Below are 16,422 nucleotides of genomic sequence, written 5' to 3' on the forward strand. Positions count from 1 at the left end.
ACTATAGAAGACTATAGAGGACTATAGAGGATGGATCAAGGGACTATAGAGGACTATAGATGACTATAGAGGATGGATCAAGGGACTATAGAGGACTATATAATACTATAGAGGACTATAGAGGACTATATAATACTGTAGAGGCCTATAGAGGTATTTACAGGACTATAGAGGACTATAGAGGACTATTGAATACTATAGAGGACTATAGAGGTATTTAGAGGACTATAGAGGACTATAGAGGACTATATAAGACTATATAGGATGGATCAAGGGACTATAGAGGACTATAGAAGACTATAGAGGACTATAGAAGACTATAGAGGATGGATCAAGGGACTATAATGGACTATAGAAGACTATAGAGGACTATAGAATATTATAGAGGACTATAGAGGATGGATCAGAGTGACATGCTGGCATACTGAAATAGGGCATAGAGCAGGGAGTTGTTTTATTCTCATGGAGTAAATCTCTGTGAAGCTAAACTCTAGCCTTACTAAATCACAATCAGCTCTGAAGGCTGACAGATAATCAATCATACACCTAGACATTAATGGGTCTCTGAGCAGTAAGATCTCTGTGGGTGGAGTATTCCAATAACATAACTAAAGCATCCTGCTGGTTGATGGCTCCCCTTACTGTCACATTATGGATTAGATAGGGGAGGCAGAAATGAACCATCTCAACTACAGCTTCATGTGAATAAAGTAATATTGTAGACTATATAAAAAAATACACATACATTACAGTTTGCACAAACGCTCCAAAACAGTGACGTTAATGGGAACAACATGCAGATGGTCAGATGACGCAGATGCTAAGCTACAGGACTGTTTTGCTAGCACAGAATGTAATATGTTCCTGGATTCTTCCGATAGCATTGAGGAGTACACCACATCAGTCACTGGCTTCATCAATAAGTGCATCGATGACGTCGTCCCCACAGTGACCGTACGTACATACCCCAACCAGAAGCCATGGATTACAGGCAACATCAGCACTGAGCTAAAGGGTAGAGCTGCCGCTTTCAAGGAGCAGGACTCTAACCCGGACGCTTATAAGAAATCCCGCTATGCCCTCCGACGAACCATCAAACAGGCAAAGAGTCAATACAGGACTAAGATTGAATCGTACTACACCGGCTCTGATGCTCGTCAGATGTGGCAGGGCTTGAAAACTATTACAGACTACAAAGGGAAGCACAGCCGCGAGCTTCCCAGTGACAAAAGCCTACCAGACGAGCTAAACCACTTCTATGCTCGCTTCGAGGCAAGCAACACTGAAGCATGCATGAGAGCACCAGCTGTTCCGGATGACTATGTGATCACGCTCTCCGTAGCCGATGTGAGTAAGACTTTTAAGCAGGTCAACATTCACAAGGCCGCAGGGCCAGACGGATTACCAGGACGTGTACTCCGATCATGTGCTGACCAACTGGCAAGTGTCTTCACTGACATTTTCAACATGTCCCTGACTGAGTCTGTAATACCAACATGTTTCAAGGAGACCACCATAGTCCCTGAGCTCAAGGACACTAAGATAACCTGTCTAAATGACTACCGACCCGTAGCACTGACGTCTGTAGCCATGAAGTGCTTTGAAAGAATGGTCATGGCTCACATCAACACCATTATCCGAGAAACCCAAGACCCACTCCAATTTGAATACCGCCCCAACAGATCCACAGATGATGCAATCTCTATTGCACTCCACACTGCCCTTTCCCACCTGGACAAGAGGAACACCTACGTGAGAATGCTATTTATTGACTACAGCTCAGCGTTCAACACCATATTGCCCTCAAAGCTCATCACTAAGCTAAGGATCCTGGGACTAAACACCTCCCTCTGCAACTGGATCCTGGATTTACTGACGGGCCGCCCCCAGGTGGTAAGGGTAGGTAACAACATATCTGCCACGCTGATCCTCAACACGGGGGCCCCTCAGGGGTGTGTGCTCAGTCCCCTCCTGTACTCTCTGTTCACCCATGACTGCATGGCCAGGCACGACTCCAAAACCATCATTAAGTTTGCCGACGACACAACAGTGGTAGGCCTGATCACCGACAACGATGAGACAGCCTATAGGGAGGAGGTCAGAGACATGGCCATGTGGTGCCAGGATAACAACCTCTCCCTCAACGTGACCAAGACAAAGGAGATGATTGTGGACTACAGAGAAAAAAAGAGGACTGAGCACACCCCCATTCTCATCGACGGGGCTGTAGTGGAACAGGTTGAGAGTTCCTTGGTGTCCACATCACCAATAAACTATCATGGTCCAAATACACGAAGACAGTCGTGAAGAGGGCACGACAAAGCCTATTCCTCCTCAGGAAACGGAAAAGATTTGGCATGGGTCCTCAGATCCTCAAAAAGTTCTACAGCTGCACCATCGAGAGCATCCTGACTGGTTGCATCACCGCCTGGTATGGCAACTGCTCGTCCTCCGAACGCAAGGCACTACAGAGGGTAGTGCGTACGGCCCAGTACATCACTGGGGCCAAGCTTCCTGCCGTCCAGGACGTCTATACCAGGCGGTGTCAGAGGAAGGCCCTCAAAATTGTCAAAGACTCCAGCCACCCTAGTCATAGACTGTTCTCTCTGCTACCGCACGGCAAACAGTACCGGAGCGCCAAGTCTAGGTCCAAAAGGCTTCTCAACAGCTTCTACCCCCAAGCCATAAGACTCCTGAACAGCTAATCATGGCTACCCGGACTATTTGCACTGCCCCCCCACCCCCACCCCATTTTTTTACGCTGCTGCTACTCTTTTAATTATTTATGCATAGTCACTTTAACTCTACCCACATGTACATATTACCTCAAATACCTCAACTAGCCGGTGCCCCCGCAAATTGACTCTGCACCGGTATCCCCCTGTATATAGCCTCCCTACTGTTATTTTATTTTACTTCTGATCTTTTTTTCTCAACACTTTTCTGTTGTTGTTGTTTTATTTTACTTTTTTATTAAGAAATAAATGCATTGTTGGTTAAGGGCTGTAAGTAAGCATTTCACGGTAATGTGAAATACACCTGTTGTATTCGGCGCATGTGGCAAATAAAATTTGATTTGATTTGATCTGGTGTTACCATAGCTAATGAATGATCTGGTGTTACCATAGCTACTGAATGATCTGTTATTACCATAGCTAATTAATGATCTGGTGTTACCATAACTACTGAATGATCTGGTGTTACCATAGCTAATGAATGATCTGGTGTTACCATAGCTACTGCATAATCTGTTATTACCATAGCTAATTAATGATCTGGTGTTACCATGACTACTGAAAAATCTGTTATTACCATAGCTAATTAATGATCTGGTGTTACCATAGCTACTGAATGATCTGTTATTACCATAGCTAATGAATGATCAGGTGTTACCATAGCTACTGAATGATCTGTTATTACCATAGCTAATGAATGATCTGGTGTTACCATAGCTACTGAATGATCTGGTGTTACCATAGCTAATTAATGATCTGGTGTTACCATAGCTAATGAACGATCTGGTGTTACCATAGCTACTGAATGATCTGGTGTTACCATAGCTAATGAAAGATCCGGTATTACCCAATGACTGTATATATTAAGGGGTATTACCATATCTAATTAAAATCCATTAGCATATCTAACGAGATAGTGATATTCCCTGGCTCATCATAAATGTTAATACATCCAGCTCTGTCCTTCTGGGTGCTGTGTATCTACAATCAATGACACTCTGGTTCCTCTGTTAATAGCCAAAGACCCTCCCATATTACCATGCTCAGCTGGGTTGCTATAAAAGATGGATCAGAGGACTATAGAGGGCTATATAGGACTGTAGAGGACTATAGAGGACTATAGAGAACTATAGAGGACTATAGAGGACTATAGAGGACTGTAGAGGACTATAGAGGAAGACTATAGAGGAAAGGCATGAGGAAGAACATAGAGGACTTAGAGGACTATAGAGAAGAGGACTATAGAGGACTGTATAGGACTATAGAGGACAATAGAGGCCTGTAGAGGGACTATAGAGGACAATAGAGGACTATAGAGGACTATAGAGGACTGATAGGGACTATAGAGGACAATAGAGGCCTGTAGAGGACTATAGAGGACAATAGAGGACTATAGAGGGACTATAGAGGCCTATATAGGACTATAGAGGAACATAAACAATAGAGGCCTGTAGAGGACTATAGAGGACAATAGAGGACTATAGAGGACTATAGAGGACTATAGAGGACAATAGAGGACTATAGAGGACTATAGAGAACCATAGAGGACAATAGAGGACAATAGAGGACTATAGAGGACAATAGAGGACTATATAGGACTATAGAGGACTATAGAGGACTGTAGAGGACTATAGAGGACAATAGAGGAAAATATAGGACTATAGAGGACTGTAGAGGACTATAGAGGACAATAGAGGACAATAGAGGACTATAGAGGACTATAGAGGACTGTAGAGGACTATAGAGGACAATATAGGACTATAGAGGACTATAGAGGACTGTAGAGGACTATAGAGGACAATAGAGGACTATAGAGGACTATAGAGGCCTGTAGAGGACTATAGAGGACAATAGAGGCCTGTAGAGGACTATAGAGGACAATAGAGGACTATAGAGGACTATAGAGGCCTGTATAGGACTATAGAGGACAATAGAGGCCTGTAGAGGACTATAGAGGACAATAGAGGACTATAGAGGACTATAGAGGACTATAGAGGACAATAGAGGACTATAGAGGACTATAGAGAACCATAGAGGACAATAGAGGACAATAGAGGACTATAGAGGACAATAGAGGACTATATAGGACTATAGAGGACTATAGAGGACTGTAGAGGACTATAGAGGACAATAGAGGACAATAGAGGACTATAGAGGACTATAGAGGACTATAGAGGACAATAGAGGACTATAGAGGACTATAGAGAACCATAGAGGACAATAGAGGACAATAGAGGACTATAGAGGACAATAGAGGACTATATAGGACTATAGAGGACTATAGAGGACTGTAGAGGACAATAGAGGACAATAGAGGACTATAGAGGACTATAGAGGACTGTAGAGGACTATAGAGGACAATATAGGACTATAGAGGACTATAGAGGACTGTAGAGGACTATAGAGGACAATAGAGGACTATAGAGGACTATAGAGGACTGTAGAGGACTATAGAGGACAATAGAGGACTATAGAGGACTGTAGAGGACTGTAGAGGACTATAGAGGACTGTTGAGGACTATATAGGACTATAGAGGCTTATAGAGGACTATAGAGGACTGTAGAGGACTATAGAGGACTGTAGAGGATGGATCAAAGGACTATCCATATCCCTCAACTGGGTTACTGCAGCGACCTATTTTACAAGGGAGACCTGACCCAGGGCAGAATGACAGGAGGCAGGGATGACAGGTGGCAGGGTTGACAGGAGGCAGGGATGACATGAGGCAGGGATGACAGGAGGCAGCGTTGACAGGAGGCAGGGATGACAGGAGGCAGGGATGACAGGAGGCAGGGATGACAGGAGGCAGGGTTAACAGGAGGCAGGGATGACAGGAGGCAGTGTTGACAGGAGGCAGGGACGACAGGAGGCAGGGTTGACAGTTGGCAGGAACTGATCTAAAAGGATAGCCAAAGCTAAAGCCAGCTGCCTCAGTGTTGTGCTGCCTCAGTGTTGTGCTGCCTAAGTGTTGTACTGCCTCAGTGTTGTGCTGCCTAAGTGTTGTACTGCCTCAGTCTTGTGCTGCCTCAGTGTTGTGCTGCCTAAGTGTTGTACTGCCTCAGTGTTGTGCTGCCTCAGTGTTGTGCTGCCTAAGTGTTGTACTGCCTCAGTGTTGTGCTGCCTCAGTGTTGTGCTGCCTAAGTGTTGTACTGCCTCAGTGTTGTGCTGCCTCAGTGTTGTGCTGCCTAAGTGTTGTACTGCCTCAGTGTTGTACTGCCTCAGTGTTGTGCTGCCTAAGTGTTGTACTGCCTCAGTGTTGTGCTGCCTCAGTGTTGTGCTGCCTCAGTGTTGTGCTGCCTAAGTGTTGTACTGCCTCAGTGTTGTGCTGCCTAAGTGTTGTACTGCCTCAGTGTTGTGCTGCCTCGGTGTTGTGCTGCCTAAGTGTTGTACTGCCGCAGTGTTGTGCTGCCTCAGTATTGTGCTGCCTCAGTGTTGTGCTGCCTAAGTGTTGTGCTGCCTCAGTGTTGTGCTGCCTAAGTGTTGTACTGCCTCAGTGTTGTGCTGCCTCAGTGTTGTGCTGCCTAAGTGTTGTACTGCCTCAGTGTTGTGCTGCCTCAGTGTTGTGCTGCCTAAGTGTTGTACTGCCTCAGTGTTGTGCTGCCTCAGTGTTGTGCTGCCTAAGTGTTGTACTGCCTCAGTGTTGTACTGCCTCAGTGTTGTGCTGCCTAAGTGTTGTACTGCCTCAGTGTTGTACTGCCTCAGTGTTGTGCTGCCTAAGTGTTGTACTGCCTCAGTGTTGTGGGAACTGTGTTAACTGCAGAGCTGTTTTAACATGAAGAGGACAGAAGAGGACAGAGAAAAGGGAACTGTGTTAACTGCAGAGCTGTTTTAACATGAAGAGGACAGAAGAGGACAGAGAAAAGGGAACTGTGTTAACTGCAGAGCTGTTTTAACATGAAGAGGACAGAAGAGGACAGAGAAAAGGGAACTGTGTTAACTGCAGAGCTGTTTTAACATGAAGAGGACAGAAGAGGACAGAGAAAAGGGAACTGTGTTAACTGCAGAGCTGTTTTAACATGAAGAGGACAGAAGAGGACAGAGAAAAGGGAACTGTGTTAACTGCAGAGCTGTTTTAACATGAAGAGGACAGAAGAGGACAGAGAGAAGGGAACTGTGTTACCTGCAGAGCTGTTTTAACATGAAGAGGACAGAAGAGGACAGAGAAAAGGGAACTGTGTTAACTGCAGAGCTGTTTTAACATGAAGAGGACAGAAGAGGACAGAGAAAAGGGAACTGTGTTAACTGCAGAGCTGTTTTAACATGAAGAGGACAGAAGAGGACAGAGAAAAGGGAACTGTGTTAACTGCAGAGCTGTTTTAACATGAAGAGGACAGAAGAGGACAGAGAATAGGGAACTGTGTTAACTGCAGAGCTGTTTTAACATGAAGAGGACAGAAGAGGACAGAGAAAAGGGAACTGTGTTAACTGCAGAGCTGTTTTAACATGAAGAGGACAGAAGAGGACAGAGAATAGGGAACTGTGTTAACTGCAGAGCTGTTTTAACATGAAGAGGACAGAAGAGGACAGAGAATAGGGAACTGTGTTAACTGCAGAGCTGTTTTAACATGAAGAGGACAGAAGAGGACAGAGAAAAGGGAACTGTGTTAACTGCAGAGCTGTTTTAACATGAAGAGGACAGAAGAGGACAGAGAAAGGGAACTGTGTTAACTGCAGAGCTGTTTTAACATGAAGAGGACAGAAGAGGACAGAGAAAAGGGAACTGTGTTAACTGCAGAGCTGTTTTAACATGAAGAGGACAGAAGAGGACAGAGAAAAGGGAACTGTGTTAACTGCAGAGCTGTTTTAACATGAAGAGGACAGAAGAGGACAGAGAAAAGGGAACTGTGTTAACTGCACATCTGATTGGCTCGAACACATTATGAAGGAAAGAAATTCCACAAAGTAACTTATAAGAAGGCACACCTGTTAATTGAAATGCATTCCAGGTGACTACCTCATGAAGCTGGTTGAGAGAATGCCAAGAGTGTGCAAAGCTGTCATCAAGGCAAAGGGTGGCTATTTGAAGAATATCAAATATAAAATATATTTTGATTTGTTTAACACTTTTTTGGTTACTACATGATTCCATATGTGCTATTTCATAGTTTTGATGTCTTCACTATTATTCTACAATGTAAAAAAAAAATTAAATAAAGAAAAACTGTTGAATGAGTAGGTGTGTCCAAAATGTTGACTGGTAGTGTATTTAAATATGAAAATAATCGGAGTTTACACGTTTTTATATAATTGACGTTAAATGTAAAATATAATGTCAAAATGTGTATATACAAAAATATTTTATAGAAATTATAAAATAGTTTGACAACACTGTTTGTAAGCTTTTAAATTATATCAATCCCAAACATTTATATTTTCCAGTGATTAATACATCTCATGGTCTCATGGTATGGTGGGGTATGCAAAATGGGTCAACTTTAAGAACCTTTATCTCTTAAATGTTTTGGCATTCAGGTCCAAAAAGTAACTTGCTAACCATTTCTTCCATGGGCAAACATGTATTGAAAGTTTTGTGACCCAGCAGACCTACTGATGTCATTGACTGACCCATCGGGGAGGTAGGCCATCTGGACTGGCACAGGAGAGGAGAGCCCAAGGCTGGCACAGGAGAGGAGAGACCAAGACTGGCACAGGAGAGGAGAGACCAAGGCTGGCACAGGAGAGGAGAGACCAAGGCTGGCACAGGAGAGGAGAGACCAAGGCTGGCACAGGAGAGGAGAGACCAAGGCTGGCACAGGAGAGGAGAGACCAAGGCTGGCACAGGAGAGGAGAGACCAAGGCTGGCACAGGAGAGGAGAGACCAAGGCTGGCACAGGAGAGGAGAGACCAAGGCTGGCACAGGAGAGGAGAGACCAGGCTGGCTGTACATGTAAGGCCTACATCTGGGTTGTTGGGTTGGCATGAAGAAGCTTGGCCTGAATCTGGGTTGTTGGGTTGGCATGAAGAAGCTTGGCCTGAATCTGGGTTGTTGGGTTGGCATGAAGAAGCTTGGCCTGAATCTGGGTTGTTGGGTTGGCATGAAGAAGCTTGGCCTGAATCTGGGTTGTTGGGTTGGCATGAAACAACACAGGACTCAATAGACTGGTGTAAAGGAATAAACAGGCAAGCTCTAAATGAGCCATTTGCTTGGCGTAGCTACAAGCACATGGATCACAATCGATTGACTAAAGGGTCAAGAGGAAAAAACAAAACAACTACGGAAGGAAAGAAGGAGAAGAGAGGAAAGGAGAAAGAGAGGAAAGGAGGAGAAAGAGAGGAAAGGAGGAGAAGAGAGGAAAGGAGTGAGAGAGGAAAGGAGAAAGAGAGGAAAGGAGGAGAAGAGAGGAAAGGAGAAAGAGAGGAAAGGAGTGAGAGAGGAAAGGAGGAGAAAGAGAGGAAAGGAGGAGAAGAGAGGAAAGGAGAAAGAGAGGAAAGGAGTGAGAGAGGAAAGGAGGAGAAAGAGAGGAAAGGAGGAGAAGAGAGGAAAGGAGGAGAAGAGAGGAAAGGAGAATGAGAGGAAAGGAGGAGAAGAGAGGAAAGGAGAAAGAGAGGAAAGGAGGAGAAAGAGAGGAAAGGAGGAGAAGAGAGGAAAGGAGAAAGAGAGGAAAGGAGGAGAAAGAGGGGAAAGGAGAATGAGAGGAAAGGAGAATGAGAGGCAAGGAGAAAGAGAGGAAAGGAGGAGAAAGAGAGGAAAGGAGGAGAAAGAGAGGAAAGGAGGAGAAAAAGAGGAAAGGAGAAAGAGAGGAAAGGAGGAGAAGAGAGGAAAGGAGGAGAAGAGAGGAAAGGAGGAGAAGAGAGGAAAGGAGAAAGAGAGGAAAGGATGAGAAGAGAGGAAAGGAGAATGAGAGGAAAGGAGGAGAAGAGAGGAAAGGAGGAGAAGAGAGGAAAGGAGAATGAGAGGAAAGGAGGAGAAGAGAGGAAGCACAAGGTAAGCCTCTAACAGGAGGTGTTCAAACAGGATACACCTAGTGAGGACATGCACTGTTGACAACAGGTTCTGGTTCCATACAGTAAGAAGGTCCAACCTAATCCTTCTTTCTAGTGCTGTTCTGCATCCCGCAGAATGACCAGACCCTTTCTTCTGATAGGATAAGGTTTGACTTCCTCTAAAGAGGGGTGAAGAGGTGGGGGCTGGCAGAGAATGGCTGGTTGGTTTGATGAAGCCAATTGGAAATAGACCAGACCCTTGATAGTGAAAATATATGGGTCTTTGTTTATCTAACTAATTCCTAATATCACTGAACTCCAAAGCAACTATGGTCAAATGTGAGATACCCCATTCATATTGAAACATGGAGACAGAAGAGGTAAGTGAACAATAATCCTAACCTGACCTCTAACCCTAACCCCTAACCCTAACCCTGACCCCTGACCCCTAACCCCTAACCCAGATTCTTACCTCTAGTCTCTGCACCATCTCTCGTATATCTTCTTCACATCCGTCCTGAACAGACAACACCACACACTCTCCTCTCTCGTAGAAGATCTTGATGCTAATAATCCCAGACGTCCATCCGATGACATCACGACAGGAACAGTTGAACACCACGTTCTTAGACTGCTCCTCTATTAAAACGATGAACTCGTTGGACACGCCCAAGAGACAGTCCACGTCTGTTGATTGGCCGAAGTCCCGTGCGGTGACGGACCAGGTGATGGCGCCGACGGAGAACAGGTGAGCGTCTTTACGAGGTTTGACCTTCTCTTTCTTCTTGGCTCCCAGTGTGATGAAACTGAACTTCACAGCCGAATCCATGGTTGCCGTGGATACGAAGTTCTCGGCCAGGTCGCGGAGGTACTCCTGGCGCGTTCTGGTCGCCATGGCGCGGAACTTCTCCGATTTGTGGGTGGCGTTCTCCCCATTGATGACCTTGGCCAATAGGAAGTCTCGGAACACGGCGGACTTGGGGAAGGTCACTGCCTTGGGGATCGGAGGGCCGAACAGAGGGACGTCTTTAGAACGAGAGACAGCAACGCTGTAGGGGGAGAGAGAAAGAGAGGATGGAGTTAATACTAATGTAGGGCGACACAGAAGACATGGGGAAGGTCAGGGTGTTGGGGATGACAGCAGTAGATATATACAGTGACATGTCTTCCCATGTCTTGGGGATGACAGTAGTAGATATATACAGTGACATGTCTTCCCATGTCTTGGGGATGACAGTAGTAGATATATACAGTGACATGTCTTCCCATGTCTTGGGGATGACAGTAGTAGATATATACAGTGACATGTCTTCCCATGTCTTGGGGATGACAGCAGTAGATATATACAGTGACATGTCTTCCCATGTCTTGGGGATGACAGTAGTAGATATATACAGTGACATGTCTTCCCATGTCTAGGGGATGACAGTAGTAGATATATACAGTGACATGTCTTCCCATGTCTTGGGGATGACAGTAGTAGATATATACAGTGACATGTCTTCCCATGTCTTGGGGATGACAGTAGTAGATATATACAGTGACATGTCTTCCCATGTCTTGGGGATGACAGTAGTAGATATATACAGTGACATGTCTTCCCATGTCTTGGGGATGACAGTAGTAGATATATACAGTGACCTATTCTAGTAATTTCCAAACATTACTGTGGAGTCGTGATAGCTCCTATTGTGACATTAAAAGTGACCTATCTTAGTGATTTCCAGACATTACTGTGGAGTCATGATGGCTCCTAGTGATTTCCAGACATTACTGTGGAGTCATGATGGCTCCTAGTGATTTCCAGACATTACTGTGGAGTCATGATGGCTCCTAGTGATTTCCAGACATTACTGTGGAGTCATGATGGCTCCTAGTGATTTCCAGACATTACTGTGGAGTCATGACATTAAAAACCTCATATTCTAGTGATATCCATACATTACTATGGAGTCGTGATAGCTCCTAGTGATTTCCAGACATTACTTTGGAGTCGTCACATTAAAAACCTCCTATATTAGTGATTTCCAGACATTACTCTGGAGTCGTGACAATAAAAACAACTTATTCTAGCGATTCCAGTCATTACTGTGGAGTAATGACATTAAAAACCTCCTATCCTAGTGGTTTCCAGACATTAGTTGTGATGGGTCCTAGTGATTCCAGACATTACTGTGGAGTTGTGATGGCTTCTAGTGATTTCCAGACATCACTGTGGAGTCTTGACAATAAAAACAACCTATCCTAGTGATTTCCAGTCAATGCGGGGGGTACTGTCACGACTTCAGCCGAGGCTGCCTCCCCTCCTTGTTCGGGCAGGCTTCAGCGTTCATCGTCACCGGCTTACTAGCCACTGCCGCTCCATTATTCATCATTCCATTTGTCTTGTCTTGTCAATCACACACACCTGGTTCATATCCCCTCATTAGTCCGTGTATAAGTGTTCCCTCTGCCCCCTTGTCCTTGTGGGTGATTGTTCATTTGTGAGAGTAGTGTAGCTCGGTGGAGCTACTCGTACCATTTTGTTGCCAGGGTAGATATTTCCCCTGTGCCTGTCATTGTTGGAACTACCGTTACCTTGTATTGCCAGGGTAGATTTTTCCCTGTGCCTGTTTCGCTTGTCGCTATCCAGCGCTATTTGTGTATGGCGCAATAAACTCTGCATTCGGTGATTACCTTCCTGTGCCTGACTCCTTCTATCACACTCATCACAGAATCACCCACCCGCTACGGAGTCAGCGGGAGAAGAGCGCATGCCTTGAGTCGTGGCACGGATCCAGGAGCATTCCACGATGCTGGCCATTTTGGGGGAAGCGATGGATCGGGTTTGTCAGGTCGTCCAACGCCTGGAGAGGAGAGGACCCGATCTGTCGAGACCAGCTGGCCAACCGGATCCAGCCACCTACACCCCAGCACCCGGAGGGATCCAGATATCCCGACCACGGGCGTTCGACGGGACGGCGGTACTCTGCCAAGGATTCCTCTTCCAACTGGAGCTTTACTTCTCCAGCATCAGGCCGGCGCCATCGGAGTGGGAGAAGGTGTCCGTCCTCGTTTCCTGCCTCTCGGGAAAGCCCTGGAGTGGGCCAACGCGGTTTGGAATGAAGGAGGAGCTGCGTTGGAGGACTACGGAGAGTTCGCTCGCCTCTTTCGGGCGGTCTTCGATCACCCACCCGAGGGTCGAGAGGCAGGCAAGCGGCTGGTCCACCTGAGGCAGGGGACGAGGACCGCGCAGGACTTCGTGTTGGAGTTTCGACTCTGGCAGCGGGGTCCGGGTGGAATGAGCGGGCCCTGATCGATCATTTACGGTGCCATCTGTGGGAGTACGTCTGACTCGTTCAGAGCTTTCTGCTGCGCACTGTACCCTACCCATCCACTTTCCAGATCACATGGTAGTTCGCCCACGGGGTGGTTGCGAGAGTGTCAGGGTAGGTGTCTAGGTGTTTCCATTGGTGCAACTACAGTGGAAAGTCCAGACGGTACCTCCACTGTGCATATTCCCCCCGAATACCATGATCTGGCGCACGCATTTTCTAAGACACAGGCGACAAAATTACCACCTCATCGGGCGGGAGATTGCGCGATAAACCTGGAGTTGTGATGGCTCGTAGTGATTTCCAGACATTACTGTGGAGTCGTGACGGCTCTTAGTGATTTCCAGACATGACTGTGGAGTCATGCCATTGATGATGCAGATCCTTTGTTCGCTCTCCCCAGAGCAATTGGTCTGATTCCAGAGGCCGACCAAAAACATCGCCGCCAGAGGAGAGGCCATCAAGGTTCGACTTAGGATGTTACATGTGTTACTGAGTTTACTAAGATAGTTTCCTCTTCCTGATGCTACCTACAGTATGTTAGATGTGCTTCCATCCCTCTGCTCCTCCACCATGCTCTTCCTCCATCCCTCCTCCTCCACCTCCCTCTGCTCCTCCACCCTGCTCTTCCTCCATCCCTCCTCCTCCACCTCCCTCTGCTCCTCCACCATGCTCTTCCTCCATCCCTCCTCCTCCACCTCCCTCTGCTCCTCCACCCTCCTCCTCCACCTCCCTCTGCTCCTCCACCCTGCTCTTCCTCCATCCCTTCCTCCCTCCCTCCCTCCCTCCCTCTGCTCCTCCACCATGCTCTTCCTCCATCCCTCCTCCTCCACCTCCCTCTGCTCCTCCACCCTGCTCTTCCTCCATCCCTCCTCCTCCACCTCCCTCTGCTCCTCCACCATGCTCTTCCTCCCTCCCTCCTCCCTCCCCTCCCTCTGCTCCTCCACCCTGCTCTTCCTCCCTCCCTTCCTCCCTCCCTCCCTCTGCTCCTCCACCATGCTCTTCCTCCATCCCTTCTCCCTCCCTCCCTCTCTCCTCCACCTTCCCACCTCCCTCTTCTCCTCCACCCTGCTCTTCCTCCATCCCTCCTCCTCCACCTCCCTCTGCTCCTCCACCCTGCTCTCCCTCCCTCCCTCTGCTCCTCCACCCTGCTCTTCCTCCCTCCCTCCCTCCCTCCCTCCCTCCCTCCCTCCCTCCCTCCCTCTGCTCCTCCACCCTGCTCTTCCTCCCTCCTCTCCTCCCACCTCCCTCTGCTCCTCCACCCTGCTCTCCCTCCCTCCCTCCCTCCCTCCCTCTGCTCATCCACCCTGCTCTTCCTCCCTCCCTCCCTCCCTCCCTCCATCTGCTCCTCCACCCTGCTCTCCCTCCCTCCCTCCCTCCCTCCCCTCTGCTCCTCCACCCTGCTCTCCCTCCCTCCCTCCCTCCCTCCCTCCCTCCCTCCCTCCCTCCTCCCTCCTCCTCCCTCCCTCCCTCCCTCCCTCCCTCCCTCCCTCCCTCCCTCCCTCCCTCCCTCCGCTCCTCCACCCTGCTCTTCCTCCATCCCTCCCTCCCTCCACTCCCTCTGCTCCTCCACCCTGCTCTTCCTCCATCCCTCCTCCTCCACCTCCCTCTGCTCCTCCACCCTGCTCTTCCTCCCTCCCTCCTCCTCCACTCCCTCTGCTCCTCCACCCTGCTCTTCCTCCCTCCCTCCCTCCCTCCCTCCCTCCTCTGCTCCTCCACCCTGCTCTCCCTCCCTCCTCCCTCCCTCCTCCCTCCCTCCCTCCCTCCCTCCCCCCTCCCCCTGCTCCTCCTCCCTCCCTCCCTCCCTCCCTCCCTCCCTCCCTCCTCCCTCCCTCCCTCCCTCCCTCCCTCCCTCCCTCCCTCCCTCCCTCCCTCCCTCCCTCCCTCCCTCCCTCCCTCCTCCCTCCCTCCCTCCCTCCCTCCCTCCCTCCCTCCTCCTCCCCCCTTCTCCTCCCTCCTGCTCCTCCACCCTCGCTCCCTGCCCCTGCCCCTCCCTCCCTCCCTCCTCCCTCCCTCCCTCCCTCCCTCCCTCCGTCCCTCTGCTCCTCCATCCTGCTCTTCCTCCCTCCCTCCTCCTCCACCTCCCTCTGCTCCTCCAACCTGCTCTTCCTCCCTCCCTCCCTCCCTCCCTCCTCAATACAGGGGTTGTGTTTGTACCTGTAGCAGACGTTCTCAGTACAGGGGTTGTGGACCTTGACGATGACGAAGACGTGTTGGAAGTGTGAGCGGATGTTTTTAGGGGTGAAGGGCAGAGTCCCCGGTTCCTGAAACACAATGGTCACAATGTCGTTCCCTATGTGCCTCTTCCTCAGGAGCTATGGGGAGACAGAGAGAGAGAAGGGGGAGATGTTATTCATGAAAACAAAACAATTATTTTGGGTCTTATTTTAAGGTTAAGGTAAAGTTAGGTTTATAATCAGATTTTAATAAGTGAAATGGTGGAAATGGACAGGGTTTATGACTTTGCCGGTTGCCCAGATAGTGACACTTAAAGGAAGGTGAAACAAGACGGAGAAAGGCTCCCAGAATGCAATTTTCTAAATCTCCAGCATCATGGGGATTTATTAATCACACAGGGAACTGGCAGTTAACCTGGTAGAGTGGTTGCCATGGAGAGGGGCTGATAGTTGCCATGGAGAGGTGCTGAGGGGCAACAGACAGGGTAAACAAAAAAGATTAAGAGGTGAATTGGGGAGAGTGGAGGAAAAAGAGAGATGAGGAGGGGAAAGAAAGAGAGGAGGAGGAGAAAGAAGAGAGGAGGAGGGGGGAAAGAAGAGAGGAGGAGGGGAAAGAAAGAGAGGAGGAGGAGAAAGAAGAGAGGAGGAGGAGAAAGAAGAGAGGAGGAGGGGAAAGAAAGAGAGGAGGAGGAGAAAGAAGAGAGGAGGAGGAGAAAGAAGAGAGGAGGAGGAGAAAGAAGAGAGGAGGAGGAGAAAGAAGAGAGAGGAGGAGGAGGAGAAAAGAAGAGAGGAGGAGGAGGGGAAAGAAGAGAGGAGGAGGGGAAAGAAGAGGAGGAGGAGAAAGAAGAGAGGAGGAGGGGGAAAGAAGAGAGGAGGAGGAGAAAGAAGAGAGGAGGAGGGGAAAGAGAGGAGGAGGGGAAAGAAAGAGAGGAGGAGGAGGAAAAAGAAGAGATGAGGAGGAGGGGAAAGAAGAGAGGAGGAGGGGAAAGAAAGAGAGGAGGAGGAGGGGAAAGAAGATCAATTTTCAATCAATTTTATTTTATATAGCCCTTCTTACATCAGCTAATATCTCGAAGTGCTGTACAGAAACCCAGCCTAAAACCCCAAACAGCTAGTAATGCAGGTGTAGAAGCACGGTGGCTAGGAAAAACTCCCTAGAAAGGCGAAAGCCTAGGAAGAAACCTAGAGAGGAACCAGGCTATGAGGGGTGGCCAGTCCTCTTCTGGCTGTGCCGGGTGGAGATTATAACAGAACCATGCCAAGAAGAGAGG

The 16,422-nt window shown here is 48.2% G+C and overlaps 1 protein-coding gene across 1 annotated transcript in view; it reads right to left on the reverse strand.

The window, feature by feature from the left end:
• The window catches only part of LOC123493125 (signal-induced proliferation-associated 1-like protein 2), an 85,308-nt gene that overhangs the window by 6,697 nt on the left and 62,189 nt on the right, over nt 1–16,422 (reverse strand). The window contains exons 7-8 of the mRNA XM_045227060.1: nt 15,132–15,289; nt 10,133–10,709 (exon numbers count right to left, since the gene is read on the reverse strand). Coding sequence (XP_045082995.1) covers nt 10,133–10,709; nt 15,132–15,289 — 735 coding nt within the window. The remainder of the gene's footprint in view (nt 1–10,132; nt 10,710–15,131; nt 15,290–16,422) is intronic.

Source organism: Coregonus clupeaformis, chromosome 18 (assembly GCF_020615455.1).
Source record: "Coregonus clupeaformis isolate EN_2021a chromosome 18, ASM2061545v1, whole genome shotgun sequence".
NCBI lineage: Eukaryota > Metazoa > Chordata > Actinopteri > Salmoniformes > Salmonidae > Coregonus > Coregonus clupeaformis.